Here is a 21,428-nt window from a genome sequence, read left to right as displayed (position 1 = left end):
AAAATATACATGACCCCATAAAGCTAAGGATGGTGGAGCCATCTGAGACTCTGCCATTTGCCAATTACAGCCAGACAGAGCCGATGGGTCAAAGGTCACGTAAGAAATCTGTTGGAAAGCACCATCACGGCAATTTGGCCTGCTGTTCAGTCACTGCATTCCTGCTGCTGGTTTAGCTTGAGCCATGAAACAAAGCCATGAAAACAAAGATGTGTTGCAATCACACTAACGAACGGAGCTTATCCACTTTAGGTGGGAGTATTACCATCAGTGCTCTCCAGCTGCCTGGCTATAATGTGCATCTGCTGTGCACGAAGGTTTCGTAATCCTTTGCTAGCTGTTGCTTTCGGGGGAACAGGCCGTACTCCTTCCATAAGGCTCAGTTCCTCCTCCTCTTGATCAGACAAGTAGCCGGGAGGGCTGGGAACTCCATCCAAAGTGACTATGAACTTGGGACTAGCAGGTTTCTCTGACTGCACAAGCTGCTCTCTACAAGAGAGGAGAACACAGAAGAAACATCAAAGCTACTGAAATATTGATGCCAGCGATACAGAGTGATTACACACAGTTCATGGCCATCCGCAAAAAGTTCACTGATTGGGATCTGGTGTGTGTTTTTTAAAGATCTCTAAAGCACTTTACATTTCCCTCAAACCTCGGATATGCACTCCCGCCCCGCCCCCCCCACCTCCACCAAGGTAAAATGGAAGAGACCCTTGACTCTCACCCCTCAAAGGGTTTTGTGTTTTGTCTTTCTTATGTTTTGAACTTTTTGTTTTGTCTCAGAAAGGCGTTATAGAAATACAATAAAGAATACAATAAATAAATGCTTTATTCTAGATTGTAGAAAGAGGGGAACCTGTGAGAGCCACTGCTCTAAGCGGGCCTTCTGACTGCAAGAGCTGTGGCATGTGCAGAGTGCCAGCCAGCCAGCCAGCCAGCCAGCCTCCTCCGAGGGCAGGTAATCCTTCTGCATTGCTACATTAGGAGTGACTGGAAAACACTGGACTGCCCTCAAAGCAGAGATGGGGCACAACCACCTGCCCTTAGCTGCTTCCCTGGGTGGGTCCTTCAGGCTCAAAGGAGACTTTCATTTAATGAGTTCATCCCTTGCAACATGCTAGCAGTTTGTGAATAACTTTGGGGCTTAATAAGCCATTTGAGGGCAGGAGAAACAAACCAGTGAAGAGCAACAGGGACAACTCACCATGACTCCCTCTCCTCTAGCAAAAGAGCCGTGGCATCTTCAAAGCTAAGCAGCCCAATTCACAGAAGTGTTGATGCTTCCCTACGAGGCAACTCAAGATCAAGCCTCACTATTCTCATGTATCTGCTTGTGCCCCATCTCGCAGAGTGGCAATGTGAGACGCTACCCCAAACTTGTTAACCCTTATCGAATTTCAAGGAATCCCTCATTACCTTGTCTGAATCAGTCGTCCTGAAAGAGCCTGCAAGGCCTCCGTGGTCCTGTTCCCCGCTTCCAGGTTCTGGGGCACCATGATGTCCTCAGACAGCTTGGGTTTCTTCAGGATAAATGATCTTGTGTCTGTGTGAACCATTGATTCCAAGTCATAATAATCTAAGGTGGTGGAAATAGCAAAAGCGTTCAAGTCACTTTGAGGCAATCTCCCCAAATGTGAGAAAGTGTGGAGCTATTTAACGAGAATAAACATAGACATAAAGTCTGCCCAAGTGAGCATCGAAGTGGGAAGTTTCTTCCCTGCAGTGTAGACTGAGCTGTATAAGCAAGCCACAGAGGTTCAGCTGGCATTGCGCTATTTATTTATTTATTTAATTACATTTATATACACCCCACCCACCCCGCTGCTGCTCTCTGGGCGGTTTACAACTAGTGGTTTGCACACTCCCTTTTGGCCTCAGAAAGCCCAGCAGACTTTTAAAGTAGGAGTGTCAAACCTCTGGCAGCCCACAGGCCAAATTCCATTCTGGAGAAAGTCTCGAGGGCTGCATTCCGGTGGTGGGAGGAGCCAAGGCAAAAGGGGAGGGACCAAAAATACCAGCATATTAAAACTTTTGCTGCCAGTAACTAAATCTTAGGAGGGGCATTTGGAAATGCGGTGGGATGCAGGTGCGGGAACACACAAAAACCAGGAAATCACCAATCAATTGGTGGCTTGAGTGGAAAGGGGGGGCAGCCTTCTACAGAGTCCTGGAGAGCGAGAATGGGATATTTGGAGGAGGTTCAGAAGGAATTTCAGTTTTATTAAAACATTAAGTTTAGGACTTAAATAAAACAATAATAACCACAGCTAACCTTGGGATTTTTGCAACACCTCTTCAATGCCTGGCTCAATCTGCAGACGGGAAAAGAGCTGTCTTTGCTGGGTTCCTAAAATAAATATGGAATAAAAAAAGACCTTTGCTGCCTGTTCAATGTGAGTTAGGGATTAGATATACAGTAACTTCCTCCATTCTAGTGCCTTTGTTTCAATAATAATAATAATAATAATAATAATAATAATTTATTTTTTACCCACGTCTCACTTTGGATCGAGGCAGAGAACAACATTAGTACAACAATACAATATAAATGAAATACATTAAATTATTTAAAAGAGCATATAAAACCAATACAATATCAACATAACGATCAAGACATATGAAAATTCTTGGTTTAAAATTCATCTGGGTAGGCCTGCTGGAAGAGACTCGTCTTTACGGCTGTCTTAAACTCAAAGAGAGAGTACTAAGCTGACAAATCTTCTCCGGCAGGCCATTTCGCAGTCTGGGGGTGACAGAAGAAAAGGTCCTCTGGGTAACAGTTGTCAGCCTAGTTTTGTCTAGAGATGCGAAGGCTTGGAAAAACACTGGAAAAATTGGGGGGAAGCGGTTTTTTCCGAGGCCCGTTTTGGTTCCCCACCACCACCACCAAATGGAACAGGTTTGGATTGTGAAATACTTTCTTTTAAAATTTAAGACAAAATATTTTTATATTGTTTCTCAGTTTTTACGTGCCGCAAAATAATTTCTAAAAACTATGTAATAAGAATGCTTTTATAGAAAGATTAGAGATATAAAATGTCTGGAAATAATGAAGCCAGTAGGGGAAATGCTTTTAAATCCTCTTTGTGAGATTCCCAGCATAATTATTTCTTTCATTTTTTATTAAAATTATTGATCTAAAGTATATTCTACCAATAGATATTTATGTGCCGTTTCCCAACACGTAAGTAGAGTCACCACTCTACATTCCTGACAGTAAATGTGCCTTCTTGACAGTTTTGGTTTTGTTCTAAGTCCTGCATTTCTGATTCTGTAGTTCTAATCTATTCAGACAATAATTACAAGTTTACTGCGTTTACTTCTAAAAGTTTTAAAATATAATAATTTCATGAGCAAACAAAGTTATACATAAAATAACTTTAGAAACAAAATCAGTCCCCCCCCCCCAGTCTGGTGACCTCCAGACATTTTTGGTCTACAGGGCCCAACATTTCTCTCTCTCTCTCTCTCTCTCTCTCTCTCTTTCTCTCTCCTCCCTCCCTCCCTCCTTGACTCCTTTTCCTTGTGTGTCATGTCTTTATTAGATTGTAAGCCTGAGGGCAGGGACTGTCTTTTTTGCTAAGTATAAGCTGCTCCGAGAGCCTTTTTTGGCTGAGGAGCGGGGTATAAGTATGATAAATAAATAAATATAAATAAACATTTCTGGCCATCGGCCTGAGGCTGATGGGAGCTGAAATTCAAAGTATCTGGAAGATACCAGGTTGGGGAAGGCTGACTAAAAGCAGCAGTGGCTTTAGAACTATAAAGAGCACTAAAAAAATAACGCTTAATTTACAATTTCCCCAAAAATTTCAGTTTTTCCCCATGGCCTCAAAATTTCTAGAAATGTTTACATCTCTACACAAGGTATGGAATTCTCTTACAATCATCTTTGGCTTATTCTTGCAATAAGCACAATGCTGGTAGATTTTGGCCTCTTTGGATGATACGCTACTCCTGGGTTCTACCTAGCTGGAGTCTGGAAGCAAATTTTTAGCTCTCACATTGTATCTTCGCTTCTCTCATTATGCTAGCTACTTTTTGCTCACAGGGTCAAGGTGATTAGTTTAGGGTGCAATCCTATGCATATTTAGACAGGGAAAAAGTCTATAACTCCCAGCATTCTCCAGCCAGCCATGCTGGTCATAGGACTGTGCCTTTAGATAGCTTGAAAAAGGAATTCAATAAATTCACAGAGGATAGGCCAAATCAATGGCTATTAGTTTTGATGGCTAACTGACACCTCCAACTTCAGAGGGAATATAAGTCACTTAATACCAGTTGCGGACAGCAGGTGACAGGCATTGTCTTCAAGTGCTATTGGTGGGTTTCCTGGAAGCAGCTGGCTGGCAATTTGAGAAACAGGAGAATAAGCCTAGTTATGTCTTCGATCAAATCCAGGAAGCCTTTTCTTATGTTCTTAGATTTCCACATTGAAATCAACATGGCAATTCCCTTGTTCCTATGTATTTAATCTGTCCTGTGCCTTTCTACTGGCATTCAAAACAGCTTACATTCATAATTAAAGATGCATATCCGAATTAAAGAGTATATTTTTTGATTCCATGATGGAAATCCCCCATTCCTTCTATGCACAGAGAGAGACTATTTTCAAACAAATACAGTCCAAAATGAAACAGGTGGAGGAGGATTATGCGAGAATCTGAGTCTTCCAGGATTGAGAGTCCTCCTCACATCAGAAAAGGTTCCACTACAAAATTCCACATGCCTGCTAATCAGCAGGTTAATCAGCCTAGCCCATGCTTCCAGGGAAGAGAACAGAGAAGCAGAACAGCATATTCACCATTACCTGAAACTCTCCCTAATGTTTGTTCCCTTGGTTCTTCTTCCTGTATCTGAGGGTTCACTCTGGATGCTTGGCTCTGCCCATGAAGCACTTCCAAGAGGGCTTCCTCATGGGAAGTCCGAGTTCTGGGAGCCACGGGAACTGTTTGCTTCGGTGGGACTTTCCATAAACCAAAAAGAAACCATGAAGTGTGTTATGCATTGAGCGAAAGACCACCGATGCTTTATCACAAAAGTAATGGAGGTCTCCAAACATCCTGCCAAAATGGCAGTTCATCATTATAGAAAGCATGGTTTTCAGACTGACTTTCTGGGTTTTCATTTAAAAGGTTGGAGGTGCAGTATCTGCCCTACAGTGCAATCCTAAACCTATTTAGCAGGAAGTGAGCTCCACTGGATTCAATGGGACAAATTTCTGAGTAAACATGTTTAGGATTGCACGGCTACAGTGGCAACACTGGGCAGTGCACAACGCTGCTGCTGGGCCAGCACAAATGTCCGCTTGTACAATGCAAAGATACTGCCCATTGTCTCTTGCTTGGAATAAATATCCTTAGAATGCCAAGGCAGAGAATTGAAGGAAGCTGAACGCACATTATTTCTTCTTCCTAAAGCAACAAAAGCTTTTGGGCAGTGGCTTAGTTTCTGATGAACTCAGGTCCAGCTTCCCTCAACTTTGTAGGTAGTGCCCAGAAACCAAAATCTGAACTCCTCCTTCCTTCTTACTGTTCACCTCTAATCCCAGACTTTGCTAACTTCTCAGAATAGGCTGTTTTAAACAAGAAGAAAAAACACAGATCCTCATCACTGAAAACCAAACACACTATAACACGAAGAGCAAAACACTCAAAAGTCTACAGATAACTGAAATTAGAGGAGGTGGGGCAAATTTCTTCTTAACTGGTGATTCTTGTCTCTCTCCACTAACTTGCTCCTTTGTTTTCCATGGTGTTTATAAACGTCTGCTTTCATTTTTATATGCTGGTTTGGAAGAAATTTGTCTCCCTGACATCTTCTGACTCACAGTGCTTATGCCCTGGCCAGCCAGCTGGCAGCAGTGGCAACATAAACAGAGACATTATCGCCCATCCCACTGCACTGAAGTTTGCATCAGGCTTTAGACCAGTGGTTCCCAAACTTTTTCAGGTAAACGCCCCCTTGGTTCCACAAACTCATGCCCAGCACCCCCTACCCTACACTATAAAAATCACTATTCAGAATAGCAGTTTTCAATTACCCACTAACGAAGATAGTAATAAAATTCAAAACAGTAACAACTAACTGAATACTTATTCAAAATCCAATTACATTTTTTTTAGTTTATCCAATTAAATATAATTGTTTAACTTGATCCATTGATATCATCTTTTCAAAGTCTGATAGTCATTCAGCAAGAATATTAGATATCACATTTAGTAACTACGGTACAGTACCTCACTATACTGTAAATTCTTAATGTGATGAATGGGCTTGATGAAGTGATACCAGTTTCCCAATGTCTGGTTTAAAGTCACTTAACATGAGTCTTAAATCACCACGTTTAGTAATCTGGAGTCAATTTCTTTGCTTGGAGTGAAGTAGGCAGACCATGCTAAAACCCATTTAAAGGGGCTGCACTCCTCTGGATCCTGATAGTCTGGGCGCCCAGGCTGAGCAGCGGCGGCAGCAGCTGGGCGGAGGAGCTGAGCTGAGCTGTTGAGAATGGCCCCTTTAAATGGGAAGCACCTGCCACAGGTTTGCCAAGGGAGAGAGGGAAAAGAGAGCAAACACCTCTGTTTTGCAGCCCGCGTGGCGGAGCACACCAAGCAGTGTATGTCTCTTCATTAGCGTTTTGGTGCTCTTGAAACATTTCAATTCACCGTTAAAATGACTCTCCTTAAACGGTATTAATACATATGCGGATTCTTCCCCTATATGGCTTGGGACCAAACTACCTTCTCCCATAAAAATGTCCCTGGGTTTTTAGACCTTCTGCAGAGGCGCTTCTCGGAAAAGACCAACTCGAGCACCCCCCTGCTGCCCCTTTGCCTCTTAGCGCCCCCCTATGCAATCCCACCCACCCCCAAGGGGGCGGTACCGCCCACTTTGGGAACCACTGCTTTAGACCCATTGCTCACCCAGTAACAGCCTCTGGAGGTTTTGCCAGTACTTCCCGCAGTCCTTGCTTATTTGGGCCATGTCCACTGAAAGCCCTGCCAGAACCAGAATACTATTATGGGACTCACAATTCTCTGATTACAATGCTTGATCATTAATGCACAGTTTTAATGTTCTGTTTCATGGGCTGTTTTTACTATTGTGATACAGTTTAAAACAACAAGCAACTGTTTGAGAGCCATTGGCTAGAAGAGGTGGGATCTAAATGCAATAAATAAAATATATAAGTATTTTAAAGACTTACAGACAGATCTGCATATTGACTTAAATCAGATTTATATCAGTTTAATCATTGGGGTTCCCCCCCACACAAAGTTTAATGGGAACTGTGGTTTGGTGAGTGTGCTGAAAATTCTGTGCTGAAGATTTCTAGCCACTTCATAGAACTACAGTTCCCAGGATTCCCTGGAGAAAAGAATGTGCCTCGTAAACTAACACAACATAGTAAGTAAACAGGTATAGGATTGTGCTGTGAGTCTGTTGTACAGATATGTCCTGAAAGGGATTGTGGGAGCTTTTCCATAAAAATGGTGGAACTTCTGCCCTCCCTAGTTTAGCACCAGTTAAGCAGCAACCTTGTGCTTGTGATATTGCAAAAAAAAAAACACCCAAAACTAATCCATGAGACTGGTATCTTAATTGTCAAATCAAAACTAATCTTCCAGAGGGAAACTCATGTTAGTCTCCTGCAGTGAAGCAAAGAGCCTAATAGTACCTTAAAAACTAACCAATTTATTATGGCATAAGCTTTCATGGACTAAACACCATAAGATTATGAAGAGTTATCCTATGTTAAAGCTTAAATGTATGCAAGACAAGCAGAATGACCATTCATAAAAGCAGTAATTGTTGAAAACACAAACATCCTAACACTGCTATAGTGGGACAGAAAACTGTCATCATCATTCAAGCTAGAGCTGATAAACGTTGAACTTCCTGATAAATTGTAATTTAGGTTTAACTCCCCCCCCCCCAACCACACAGATTCACTTGGGCATAAAGATCATGCATCTCTGCCAAACCAAAGTAATTTACCTGTAGCATAATTAGTTGTTTTTGTAACCGACTCCTGAGCTTCAGAAATAGCTTTCAATATTAAATTCTTATTGGCCTGTTTGGAAGGTGGCAATGAAGGTCTGGAAGGACCGAAACACAAAGATACAAGCAAGGAAAATAAGAGGAGACTATAGATATTTCTCTTTTTAGTCCATACATATACAAGTGTGGAGCATTGTGATGTTTCGTTTTCAAAAGCCTGACTGAAATCCATTAAAAGGTGCACCGATAAGAATTTTGGAAGCGTTATCCTCTCATCAGCTGCCACTTCCTCATTTTGTACTATTGTGTGAACCACAAAACTCTGAGTCCCATGGAGATTCTTGCATCCATCTACATATGGAGGACAACCATGCAAAATGAGTCCAGCAGCAACTTCAAAAACATGCAGCAACTTCAAAAATATGCCTTCTGCTCTGGTGGAGGCAGCACAAACCATTATGATTGGACACCTGAACCACTATAGGCCTCTCTGACAACATTCTCTTTTGTGCAAACATAACGACATCAAATCTGGACTTTGTGCATCCATACACAGTACCTTCATTCTGAGTTTGCGCCTCCTTTTGCACACGCGAGTGAGTGAAGAAGCCAGGAAGCGACAGCAGGTTCCTGCTACATCAGGACTAGGAATAATGGTTAATGGCTTCCAAACAAGCCAGGGTTTGTAAGCCAATTTTAAACTATAGCTTTATATTCAGACTTGTTTGGAAGCCATTAACCATAGTTTCCCAGTTAGGATGTAAAAGTCCTAACATTAAACATTTGTAAGAGTCATGCATTAAAAAAATCAAGCAATGTTATGGCAACCAAAATAACACTTTTGATCTATTTTCCTGGGTAAGTTCTATGACATAAATTGATCTTGCAATAGGGCCTAGCATCCAAAGACAGCTTGAGCACATCTGTATATGGAAGGGCTGTTACATTCCTAATTTACCACTTTAGCGTCCATTCCTTTTCAGGAACTTAGGAGATCCATTTTAATGCTCACTTTCTTTGGCTTTTTGTAGTATTCACACTATAAATTCAAAAACAGTGATTTTTTTTTTAAAAAAAATCTTTTGGGGTACCTTCTTTCAGGTTTTGCAGGCACAGAGACACTGCTGGAGATGCCTCCCAGTCGCAGACCATAGTCTTCCTCTTCTTCTTCTTCTTCTTCCCCATCATTACTGAACCGTTTCACTTTGACTACTGAACTTACAACTGGGAGCTTTCTCTTCCTCAAAATTTCTTCCTGCAAACAACAGGACAATGTATTTGATACGTTTTTATTTGATTCCTTGGTAACCGCCACCCACCCCCACCGCCTTCAATACAGATATTTTCGGGTTATCTTAACTATTTGTGACTTTTTCCACTTTGCTTTGAAGATCAAAGCAAGAAAATGGTGGCTGTTCTCCCCAGAGACAAAAAGAATCTGTTTCCATGGTCTGGTACAAGTGTGGGGACCTGGTAGCCTTCCAGAAGTTGGTGGATCACAGTTTCCATAACCTCTGATCACTGTCCATGCTGGTTGGGACTGATAGGAGGCAGAGTAACAAAATCTGGAGGAACGCTGTCCCCACCCTGCCCACTTTAATGAAGCCTGTAATTGGAATAATCACATACTTTCCCATTTACTCTGGTTTCCCCCCTGTAGCTTTCCTGTGTTAAATCCTAAAACCTAGACTGTATACACTTCTGGACAAACAACAACAAACTGCGGTCTACTGGATGGACTAAAAGACCTGAACAAACAATGCCTGAGGGAACAGCATGAGGTATCAGGCTCCTCACACCTGAATGCTCTGTACTGTTTCTGGATTTTAACACCTTGCTCAGAGGAACAGATCAAAGCCCTTCTTTAGATTAAATATTTTCTTCCCTTATAAGACAAATGGGATATTTATTCCAAACAAGAGCTTTAATCTGTTCCTCCTGAACAAGACGTTAAAATCCAGAAACATAGGTTTGCAGAAGTACTATTCAACACTCAGGTATAATTTCCTCCACACTAAAGCATATTTACCTACTATACCAACCAAAGCCAGCTTTACCATAGAGTGGCTCGCTTTCCCGCACCCTCCAATTTTGCTTCAGTGTTGTTTTAGCATCGTAGAGCTGGTTGGTTCCCAGTGGGTCAATTAGTCCAACTCCCCACTCTGTACTTAAAGCAACACCAGATGCTCAGCTGACTTTTTCTCAGGAGGTTGATTCTGGTCTTCACTTTGCTTTCCCTTTCCGGCTACACAATCTTTGCCTCTCTTTCTCTAGATCCCACCAGAAGAAGAGGCCCTTAGTACTCAGGATTGCTTAGATTCACTTTCAAAATGTGCACCACTTCTCCCTTTTAATCTCACACCTGTTCTGCAAAGTAGGCTAGGCAGAGATCGTGACTGGCCTAAAGTGACCCAATGAGCTTCATGGCAGAATGCAATTCGAACCAGAATTCCGCTTCTTCAAATTTCTCACAATGGCCCCAGTAAATCTTAAAAGCAAAAACTGCAGTGGGGTGGGGAGTGAGAATAGCATGTGTGCAGCTTATGAAGCACAAAAGACACACACACACCGTTTGCATTTTGCATTGAAAAATCCAATTTCTGAAATTATTTGCCAAAATCTATGGACAATTCGTGCAGATATACTTGTTTTACTTAAAGTTACTCAACATATAGACATTATTGTGAACGCAATGTGAACTCTTTTTTTTATGGCAAAAGTTATGGTGGTGGAAAGAGGGATGGGTTAGGGAGGGGCAATGCTGAGAGGGCGAGTGTGAGCTTTTGTGAATGAGTGTGAAAGGGAGAGTGGCTAAAGATAGGCCAGAAAGTTATGTAATATGCAGAGATTCCCCCTCGCTGAACAGCAGAGGTTATACATAGGAAACACTTCTTGCATGTTTTCATTTCCTTAACCCAGAAGGCTAGAAACTTCCATTCCAAAGAACACAGATAGATTTTCAGAATCCAAAGTCGCTGTGCAGTAGAGTCTATAATCTTAAACAACTCTGTTGATACCCCCTAACTACTTACTCATCCACACTCAGGAAATTGAGAATGTGATGACACAAACTACCCTCTCACCCCATCACACAATGGGCAGGCACAGAAGCCACTAACAACACAACACAACAGGAAGGGGACGAGAGGTAGCTGTCACTAGCATAATGACAGACCACAGGAAGCTGAGATTGGTTTAGATGTGGCTTTCGGGAGCAGGTCCAGAGCAGGAATCTCAATTCTGTAAAAACAACTGTTTAGTGGAAGGATTCATTATAAGGAATACCCGAACCATGTTACTTATGATCTCAGATGCCAAGCACATTAACACTTCCCTTGATACCATGAAAGAAGTTAGTGCTGGTCTTTAATCCTTGATTCTAGGGAGTGCTGGACTAGATGGACCCTTGGTCTAATCCAGCACGGCTCTTATGTTCTTTAATCCCGCTAAATTAAAAAAAATCAGTGAATTTTTTGGAAGTACCTAGGCTATAATATGGATCAAAATTGGCAGTAACATTGCAAATCACACACAAGATTGCTACAGCCGCGAATGGTTCTTCTAATGTGATGAGACCTACTTCTAGATTTTTATGGCTTTTACCTATTTCTCTGTGGTGTGTTGCTTTTGCATTGCATTCTTTAAAATATCTGTGTTGCATTTTATATTTTAAACTGTTCTATGGCATTTTAGTCTTTTAACTGTTTGTAATCCACCCAGAAAACATTACTGGGCAGATTAGAAATATAATAAATAAGAAACTAAAGAGACACTTTTTTAAAAAAAGAGAGCTTACAATCTAAATTTTGACAGAGGAAGACACAATGGGAAAGGCAGAGGCATGGCTAACGAGGGATGAAGATGAACAAGTATTTTATTATTTATTTCAATATTGATATCCCACCATTGTATGCTTTTCAAGGTGGTGAACAAAAAGATACAGCCACAGAATAAGGTAAAATACAATCTAAACACAACAGCAAGGAGCAACTCTAACAGACACCAGCAGGCAGCAGCAATAACACACATCACTTGGAGGCCCTAACTAAAAAATGCCCCCTGGAATAAAACAGTTTGAAGTGTGTGCTTATAAAGGGGGGGGGCAGATGAACCTCTCTTCGGAGACTATTCCATTATTTAGATGCCACAGCTACACCTCTGCAGATGGGGGTAATGACAAGGGTCTCAGAAACTAAAGGAAGATCTCAAGTTCTTATGTGGAGGAGGCGCTTCCCGAGACAGGCTGCTCCCAGGCAGGGCTTTAAAGGCCAAGGACTTGAACAAAGGTTGGAAACAAATTAGTAGCCAATGAAGCCTGCATAAAATCGACGTAATACGACAGGACTCTGGCCGCGGCAGTCTGAACCAGCTGGACTGTCTTTAAGGGCAGCTCTAGGTAAAGCGGACGGCAATAATCCAAACTGGAAATGATCAAGGCTAGATCTGATTTGCCCAGGAAACAGCCTTGCTGGAGAACAGGTGGCTTCTGCAGCCTCTTGCACGCCCAACAGTAGGTTGAAGCTGTGAGACTTCTGCTTCAGGGAGGTGTAGCGGGGAAGACCCCATTCAAATCCAGCTGAGCCTCACCCAGGATCATCAGCACCACCGACCAAAAGTACTCCCGTCTTGTGCAGAGCTCCAGTTTGTTCGCCCTCCTCCACTTCAAGGCTGCTCCCAGATACAGGTTACATGTACTAGGGCTGTTTCTCAACTGGGGATATAGACTAGGAGTTAAGCCAAAGGCTTTCCAAGTTGTGGGATGGGGGGGGGGGTGAGATCCCAAACTGAAACCAATTTTTTAAAGCTGTATATACCCCACACTGACACCACACAAGAAGAGCTTCACTGAAAATGTAGGACAAATCAACACTTCTTCAGTAGTAAGATTTATCAGTACTGAAAGCCAGAGATCCATTCCTTCCATTCCTTTGTCTTCAGTGGGCTTTGCTTTTTGAAGGGAGTGATACGAGGCTGACCCAGCGACAAATGCGAAGACTATCCAGCGAGCAAAGCACTGGCATCTTCACTTGCCACCCTTCTGACCAGCTGGGCTGGGCCCTTCCTCACCCCTCAGAGGCCACTGGGACCACCTGCCCTGTGAGGAAGAGCAGCAGGACCATTGGCTCGGGATGGGGGGGGTGCGCGTGTGCAGTGGTATCACCTGGGCCCCCTGAGCCTTGCCTGCGGTGGTGTGAATGACAAGCAGCTGGCAGATTCCAACCCCGCCCCACCCTGGAGACCAACTACTATCTGTGTTATAAACATTCAGAGGAAAGTCAGGTCACCAGGCTATTTCCTGGAGGCCTGGTTTGGAATGTGTGACCATTTCCATCACAGCTGGTCATTGCATAACATTGTTTTCCTTTCCCCTTCCCATCCCTTTTTCCTTTTGTGTTGTGCCTTTTTATATTGTAAACCGAGGGCAGGGATGTCCTCATTTTTATCGATTGGTAAACCACTCTGGGAGCTTTTCCGGCTGAAGAGCAAGGTATAAATGCTATAAACTAATTCATTTAGGGCGCAACCCTATGCATGTTTAGGCAGAAAAAAAGTCCTACAACTCCTAGCATTCCCCAGCCAGCAGTACATAGGATTGAGCCCTTAATTTAATTATATACATGGATTTGAAAACGGAGTTTTATACCTCGTTTTCAATAGAACCTAAAGATCAAGCCAGATTCCGGCTGGACATCAGGAAAAACTTCCTGACTGTTAGAGCAGTGCGACGGTGGAATCAGCTACCTAGGGCGGTTGTGGGCTCTCCCACACTAGAGGCCTTCAAGAGGCAGCTGGACAACCATCTGTCAGGGATGCTTTAGGGTGGATTCCTGCATTGAGCAGGGGGCTGGACTCGATGGCCTTGTAGGCCCCTTCCAACTCTGCAATTTCTATGATTCTATGATTCTATGATCTGCAGGCCGCTAAAAGCAACAGCCAGATAAACAAGCGTGTTTGTTTTACCCTCAAGCTCAGAGTAGTGCAGCGGTTTCCAAACAGTTACATGGATCCCTGATTTCCTCAGAAGCTCTTGCGATTGCTCAATGCGAGTGTCAATACAATGCAGCCAATTTGGCCATCGTTACCAATCTTCCCCTCCAATGGTTTAATTTGTTTTTAGCGGTGTATATTTACTGTTTTATACTGTATGCTTTTATCAGTACGCCGCCCTGAGTTCTTAATGATATAGTGCGGGATATAAATGTTTTAAATAAATAAAATAAATAAATTAGCAGCTGCAAGAAAGCGCCAGGAGTGTTCTGGGGCACATTCCCAGTTCATACAGGGCATTGAACTGTGCCTGTGTATGACATTTATTATCTCTCCCTCCAAGGCACTTAGGTGGAGTGCGTAAGGTGGAATTCTCTTAGGTGGAGTACATCCCCCCTCCATTTTATCCTCACAACAACCCTGTGAGGTAGGCTAGACTGAGAGAGAATGACTGGCCCAAGATCACCCAGTGAGCTTTATGACTATGCAGGGATTTGAAGTCAGATCTCCCAAGCAGTAGTGCAACCCTTTAAGTAGGGGTGCACAATGTCAGCCCCAGGAACCAAATCTACCCCCCACCCCGCCTAAGGGCCAAATCCGGCCCACCTAGGGGCCAAACCTAGCCCTCTGGGGTTCTCTAGATGGCCCCAGATCACACACCTTTCCCTCAACCACCAATCTTTGGGTGGTTCCTGGCTTTTGAGCAGTTTTTCCCTGTTCTCAAAATTTGAAATGCCTTTCCTAAAACCTAGTTAGTGGCAACAAGAGCTTTAATTTAATTTAAACTATGCTGGTAATTTTTGTATTTTGGCCCAGCCCCTTTTGCCTCCAGCCCCACCCACCAATGGAATGTGGGCCCCGAGAGCTTCTGAAATGGAATTCGGCCCTCGGGCTGGAAGAAGTTCAACACCCCTGCTCTCACCATTCTACCACACTAGCTGGCTAGTAACCAACTCTCCAGCTTAGACTGTGCTACAGAATCTTCTACAACACTAAGGAATTCCACAGAAAATGCATCAACATGAAAAGAGTTCCTTCAAGGCAGAAAGTTTGAAATCCTCTGATTTAGTATTACCAATGAACATGACCTGACAGGCTGGAGATCTACAGAACACTCTCACTAGACCCCAACTATGCCGATGGCAGACGATCAGAACGACAACACTATTAAAGGCTAAACACACACACACACTTTTCACCTCCAAAACGCTAAAGCAACTAGAGTGTGCATGCCACAAAGTTTAGATGCTGTGTGTGAGGTATTTTTGACCGCTCTCGCTATGTTTAGAACAGGGGACTCCAGGTGTCCATGGTGATCTCCATCTGTTGAGGATGTGTTAAATGCCAGCCTCGTTTGGGCTCACATACTTACCTCACTGCTAATTTTATCAGCATTCCCCTTGGAAGGGGGCCTATAATTCTCGGCCAAGCTGCCACATGCGTCGGGATCGCATAGCTGGATGGTTTCCAGTGACCGGCCGGCCTGCATCTCAAGCTGCTTGGCAGCCTGCAGGGTGCCCTGTTGCATCAACCGCTGCAAGTGAACGTTGCTTTCAGCGCTTCGACTAGCTGGCGGGCGGTAGATTTCAGCAGATGGGCGGGAAGAGCCGTATGTCACCGTCACGAGAGGCTTCTTCCGGGGCAACCGGTTCTCCTGCACGAAATTGAGGTCTTCATCAATGAGATCATCCGGCTCAGGCTTAATGTCGATCACAGCTTCCAATGGGGACAGCTCCCTCAGAGGTTTCACCGTTGACATCAAGAGGGGTGGGAAGCCATCTTGGCAGGGGAGCCTACATAACAAGAGAGATCAACTCTATCTACCTCATTGTCAGAAATGAAGTATTTGCTTTAAAGAAAATGAGCAACAACAGAAACAAGACAAAGAGAGATTTAATGACCTTGAACATCATTTTTTCACTTGAGTTATCTAAATGGAACCAAGTAATTGCATAGAAGGGGGTGACTACAGGGCACAATCCAGTATGCATTCCTTTTAATAAGCATTGGGCAGAAGGTGCCGGTGGGGGATTGTGCCCCCTTCTCATCTCGTAGATATTCCAAACTGCTCCTCAAAACAAGCTTCACAACGTAATCATAGACATGTCTACTCAGAAGTCCCACTGAGTTCAATGGGGCTTACCCCATGGTAAGCACGCATCGGACTGCAGCGTCCAAGGCTTTGCCAAGATATATAGCATTTCGCTTGATCTCAGCAATCCTTACTGCAGCCTCTCGCAACTTGGTGCCCTCTGGATGTTTGGACTTCAGAGGAATGTAGGAAGCTGCCTTATACCTAGCCTAGTATTGTCAACACTGACTGGCAGCATTGTCTCTCCAGGCTTTAATGCTGGATTCTTTCCTAGCCCTTCTGGGAGGTGCCAAGGATTGAACCGGGGATCATTTACATGCAAAGCAGGTGCAGAACTCCCATCAGCCCCAGCCAGAATGGACAATGATCAGGGGTGATGGGACATGTAGTCCAACACTCCTAGTGTGCACCAGGTTGGAGAAGGCTGCCTTGCACCAACCCTTTATCTTAGGCCAGTATTATCCCCATGCTGCAGATGGAAGTAGAGCCTCAGTTCAGATGTAATACCCAACCATGGTTCAGTGCTAACTGCACAATCCCTATATTCCCACACTCCTTCCTACCCTTTGCCTCGAGCAATCCAATTCATTCCCTTACTTTCAATATATTGGCAAACCATAGTTTGGGCCTGGATAGCAAAAGAGTAGCCCCTGTCTAAACTATGGTTTGCAATCCTAGTTTGTAGGCACAGCGTGGTTTGCACAAAATATCGCTCACTCGAATCGGCTGTAATTGCGGACTGTGTTTTGTCACTAAATCAGAAGTGAAGGAAGGAATCAGAGAACACGAGGAGTGAGCACATGATCACCAAGATTGCTCACATGCAAAAACACAATCTGGATTATGTCTGAATGGATGTTGATAAACAGTGGCTGATCTAAGGCTCCCCAGCAAGTTCAGGTCTAAAGCTAGGATTGGCTGAGCTGAACCAGGAATGTTCCGACTTAGGCTGTAAAAAAGCAATTCAAAACCTTACTGGGCAGCAGAGGCCCTCTGTTCCTGGGAGCTAGTTGAAACTCGGGAGTCAGTCCGTTCTGGCCGAGAACTTGAGACTGTAAGAGGCTGTAGGATTTCTTCCGCTCTTCTCTCCTCACTTCCATCCGATGTGCTTTTGCCAGAAGGCAGATTAGTCTCAAAGATGTTAGATTCAGGAGATTTTAGGCTAGTAGGCTCTGGGAAGAAAGATATATCTGACCTTAGCTCAAAGTCAACTATACTATTTATACACTAATGCAAATATCTGTTCTGCTGTGGTTTTGAACAGAAGTATACCTCCTGATTCACAATGGAGCAAGATATGCTTTCAATTTTTCTCCTTTGTGCAAGAACCTCTCTTAAAGTTCCCATTCCTGCACAGATCATAGCAATTATACACTTACCTGGCTAACTCAACAAGTATAGCATTTTAAATACACAAATAAATAAAGCACATGAAAGTGCATGCACACTATTCCTCCCTGAAGATTTTTCATTTCCAAATAACAAGTTAGGAGGCCTTTCCTTTACTTACCTGTAGTTACAGACCGAAGCTTATCTAATACACCATGAAGCCTGAAAGAAAGAAAATGCTTTAATGCATAACACGTATGTTTTAAATAAAGTTTCTGAATACATCTTTCACTATTTTTATGGCAATCTCTGCCACCAAATGAATGGAAAAGTCACTTCCTTTACATACATTATTTGCATAGAGCCAGTCTGACACACTGGCCTGGTTAAAACAATAATTTAAATCTTCTTAAGCCATGGTTTATAAAGCTGTGCATGAATATTGGGACCCACTGCTCCTTCTGCCTTCTCCTGTACCATCGTATGCTGATGTCAGCACAAAGATCATTAAGCAAAAGTTCCCTATCACACCCAAAATGGTGAACTGGATTAACATCAATTAACGAATAGAAAAACAGCCAAGATATGATCCTGGCTGCTTTTCCAGGTTTCTTAACCAACATTAAGCAAAAGTTCCCTGGTTCACAGATAGTGGAGAACTCTGGCTTCATATGAGCCAGGATGATTGTGCCCAAGCTACTTGGCAACAAGACGAACATGGGGTAAGAAAGGAAGGGGTGCTCACAAAGTATGGGTGGTTTGTTTTTTTTAAAAAAAATATCATCCTAAAAACTAGTGTCATGTGCTGGACAAGAACATCAGAGGCCCAAGTTCAATTCCATGCTCTGTCATGAAGCTCCCTGGGTGGATGTGAGGAAATCACCAACTTCTAAACTAACCACCCAGAATTATAAAAAGGATCAATTATGAGTTTGATCACTGCCTGATCAATGCCAACAGCTAACGGTATATCCACATAAATGCTTTGGGTTTAGCACTTTAGCCCAATACTGGAAGAATAGGAAGGGGGGAAGTGGTATCAAACTGCACGTGAATCATTTCATTGATGTCATTCTATCCTTAGAAGCTACATGGTTTATTGACATCAGATGCACTGAACCAGTTCATCACAGCACCTGAACTGAGCAGGCAAACTTTTACATTACTAATTTTTCAATAATGGAGTTATTCATGTGTCCTAAACGATGCCTCCATCTTAAGCAACCACACAGCGGTGGAGCAAGTTTCAGGATCAAGCTAACATATAATTGAGGTTTTGTAGAATTAGGTAGAAAACAAACATACCAGACAGTGAATCTCACAGTGTTGTTTCCTAGAAAGAGGGAAAGATCCTCTGTCATCTGCTCCTGGCTCTTCTTGTTGGCCACCATGACCATGATATAATCCGGGAGCTCTTCGTCTGATTTAAAGAAGTGAAAATACATCTGGATATTATGCTTTAAGGCCAACGGCAGAGTTAAATACTACATATCACATTTACAATACACAATCTTCCAAAGGCCTGATAAAAATATTTTCCAGGTTTACTATAAATATATCAGAAGAGCAGGCATTAAACATTGAATTTACTAGATGTATTTCAAGAGACAAAGTTGTTCAACAAGCGGATATCTGCTCACATGATGGGATCCCCCCTCCTCTCCCCCCAAAGTCTGTTGCAGAGGGTCCATCAATCCCCCCGCAAACACCCTGCCCCAAGCAGATTGTGAGGAGGTGGCAGATTATGAGGTGGAAGGGAAGGGGCAAGTGGTTTCTGAGAACCGAGGTCAGAGCATGGGTTCTGACCTCGGTTCCCAGAAACCTAAAAAAATCTATGGCTGTCTAGACAATGTCTGGTGCTCATAAGATTGCTCCCTAAGTAAATCATGTTTGTAAGACTGCCCTGTAAGATAATCTTCTGTTTCTATAATATGTTATCCTATTTTTACATTAACTAAAGCCAGTAGTGTAGTGACTAGAGTGTAGAACTCGGACGTGTGAAACCAGGCTTCTAATTTCCACTTAGCCATGAAGCTCACTGGGTGACTCTGAGCCAGTCACTGGCTCTCAGATTAACTTAACTCACAGGGTTGTTATGAAAATAAAATGGAGAGGAAGAAGACCATGTCCACCACCTTGGGCTCCTTGAAGGGAAAATGATGGGATATAAATGTAATAATAAATAAAATGCAACTTACCAACATATGCTCCCAGTTCCTGTAGCTTTCCCTTTATAGCACTCTATATAACGAAAGGGGGGAAAACACAGCCATTTAAAAATGTTCCATTACAAACAGAAGAGACTCAGACATTGTTCCAAATGTCCCAAAGACAAAAGAATTGTTTAATTAGTCTGATTATCTTGTTTATCTGCTGATGGACTGGTTGTATGTTATTTTATATTTATTATTCAAGAATTATGTTTTAATGGCATTTGTATACACTATTTGTAAATAAATAAATAAATGAGTTGTTCTTAAGGGATAACATGATACAAATGGCAGCTAAATTTTATTTATTTATATAGCAGCACCAGTGTTCTCTGCCCCATTGGTTCTTATAATTTAAATTCAATGAAGGGAAATAAAGCAACAGAAGGGAAAGTAGGAGTAAACATAGAAGCAATATACGAGTGGTGGGGGGGGGAGTATATTTGTAAGTGTGCGTACAGGCTAAGTTACAGACTGAGTTACAGTATGGCATGAGAACTAGCAGTTCCAATGCAGTCTTCATTATCGGAGCATAGGTGGGCCAATGTAACCTATTGTAATCAGCTAAACATGAGCTACCAGTATGGGTTCACTATTACAATATCAAGATTTGCCATACGAAGCTATCATAAACAAAGGATGTTTAGCTACAGGACAGCTTTCATGGAGATAAATGGCTCAAAGGCTACAATTCTACACACCGCTGGCTAGGGACTGCCCCATTAATTCAGTGGCATTGGTAAGCAACTATTAAAGGCAAAGGAGCCTTGTCCTCCACTATTCAATATGACTAAACTTCGATTTCCCAAAGCAAAAGTTAATTTTTAAAAAAAGGATAATTTTGAGATGTAGCATGCTTGTTCTGTGTGAGCACCCATACTGCTAACAAACACTGCTGGAGTGTCTAATTTACATTAAAGTGGATAAAAAGGTATGATAAACAGTTTAAATTTCTTTAAACCAGTTTTTTTTTAAAAAAAACAACTTTAGAAAACATTTTTAAAACCTGGGTTACAAGTAAATCTGAATCTAAGGATGCTTCCAGACGAGGCTTTTATCCTGCCACTGCCTTGCCTCACTCACGGAATTTTACCCAGAGGTGGACTACGTGGCTAATCAAAACATCTTCCACTCATATCAGTTTTTTCCCATCAGTTCTTCCATCATTTTTCTTACCACAGAAAATCCATTCAGGAAGAAGAGACAGTATATCTGCACAGAATAGCTGATTGGTATTTAGTGAAGATCATCCACTGAGTCCATATGGATCATATTTTGTATCTATTTTAGATATGGAATGTTAATATTTTGTGGCCTCTCAAATACTTCAGTTTTGCAGTGTTTTCAATATTTGTGACCCTACTAATGGCATGGGCACACACACACACCCCATAGCTTTGGCTATGGGGCGGTATATAAGTGTAATAAATAAATAAATAAGGAGAAATACCATTTCCCCCAATAACTACCAACCCTTACTTCTAGAAAATTCTGGATACCTGTTACAGCCAAATCCTATGCACGTTTACACAAAAAGAAACCCCATAATGGGACTAACCACTAAATAAGTGCATACAGGACTGCAGCATTATCCTTTAAGTCAAGGGTGTTGAAACTCTTTCAGCCTGAGGGCCAAATTCCATTTTGGAGAAGCTCTTGAGGTCTGAATTCCAGTCTTGGATTTGGGGGCTGGGGTGGGGAGGGGAGGCAAGGGCTGAAATATTTATTTATTTATTTATTTATTTTATTTATTACATTTCTATACCGCCCAATAGCCGAAGCTCTCTGGGCGGTTCACAAAATAC

At 42.6% G+C, this 21,428-nt stretch overlaps 1 protein-coding gene across 1 annotated transcript in view; it reads right to left on the bottom strand.

Annotated features, from left to right (window-relative positions):
• The window catches only part of ZC3H14 (zinc finger CCCH-type containing 14), a 30,739-nt gene that overhangs the window by 5,177 nt on the left and 4,134 nt on the right, over window positions 1-21,428 (bottom strand). Inside the window, exons 2-12 of the mRNA XM_063117945.1 lie at window positions 19,612-19,654; window positions 18,719-18,833; window positions 17,595-17,635; window positions 17,061-17,256; window positions 15,365-15,785; window positions 9,096-9,259; window positions 8,002-8,102; window positions 4,814-4,969; window positions 2,276-2,350; window positions 1,420-1,579; window positions 266-489 (exon numbers count right to left, since the gene is read on the bottom strand). Coding sequence (XP_062974015.1) covers window positions 266-489; window positions 1,420-1,579; window positions 2,276-2,350; window positions 4,814-4,969; window positions 8,002-8,102; window positions 9,096-9,259; window positions 15,365-15,785; window positions 17,061-17,256; window positions 17,595-17,635; window positions 18,719-18,833; window positions 19,612-19,654 — 1,696 coding nt within the window. The remainder of the gene's footprint in view (window positions 1-265; window positions 490-1,419; window positions 1,580-2,275; window positions 2,351-4,813; window positions 4,970-8,001; window positions 8,103-9,095; window positions 9,260-15,364; window positions 15,786-17,060; window positions 17,257-17,594; window positions 17,636-18,718; window positions 18,834-19,611; window positions 19,655-21,428) is intronic.

The sequence above is a fragment of the Elgaria multicarinata genome, chromosome 2, assembly GCF_023053635.1.
Source record: "Elgaria multicarinata webbii isolate HBS135686 ecotype San Diego chromosome 2, rElgMul1.1.pri, whole genome shotgun sequence".
NCBI lineage: Eukaryota > Metazoa > Chordata > Lepidosauria > Squamata > Anguidae > Elgaria > Elgaria multicarinata.
This window is presented reverse-complemented; position numbering and strand designations above follow the sequence as displayed.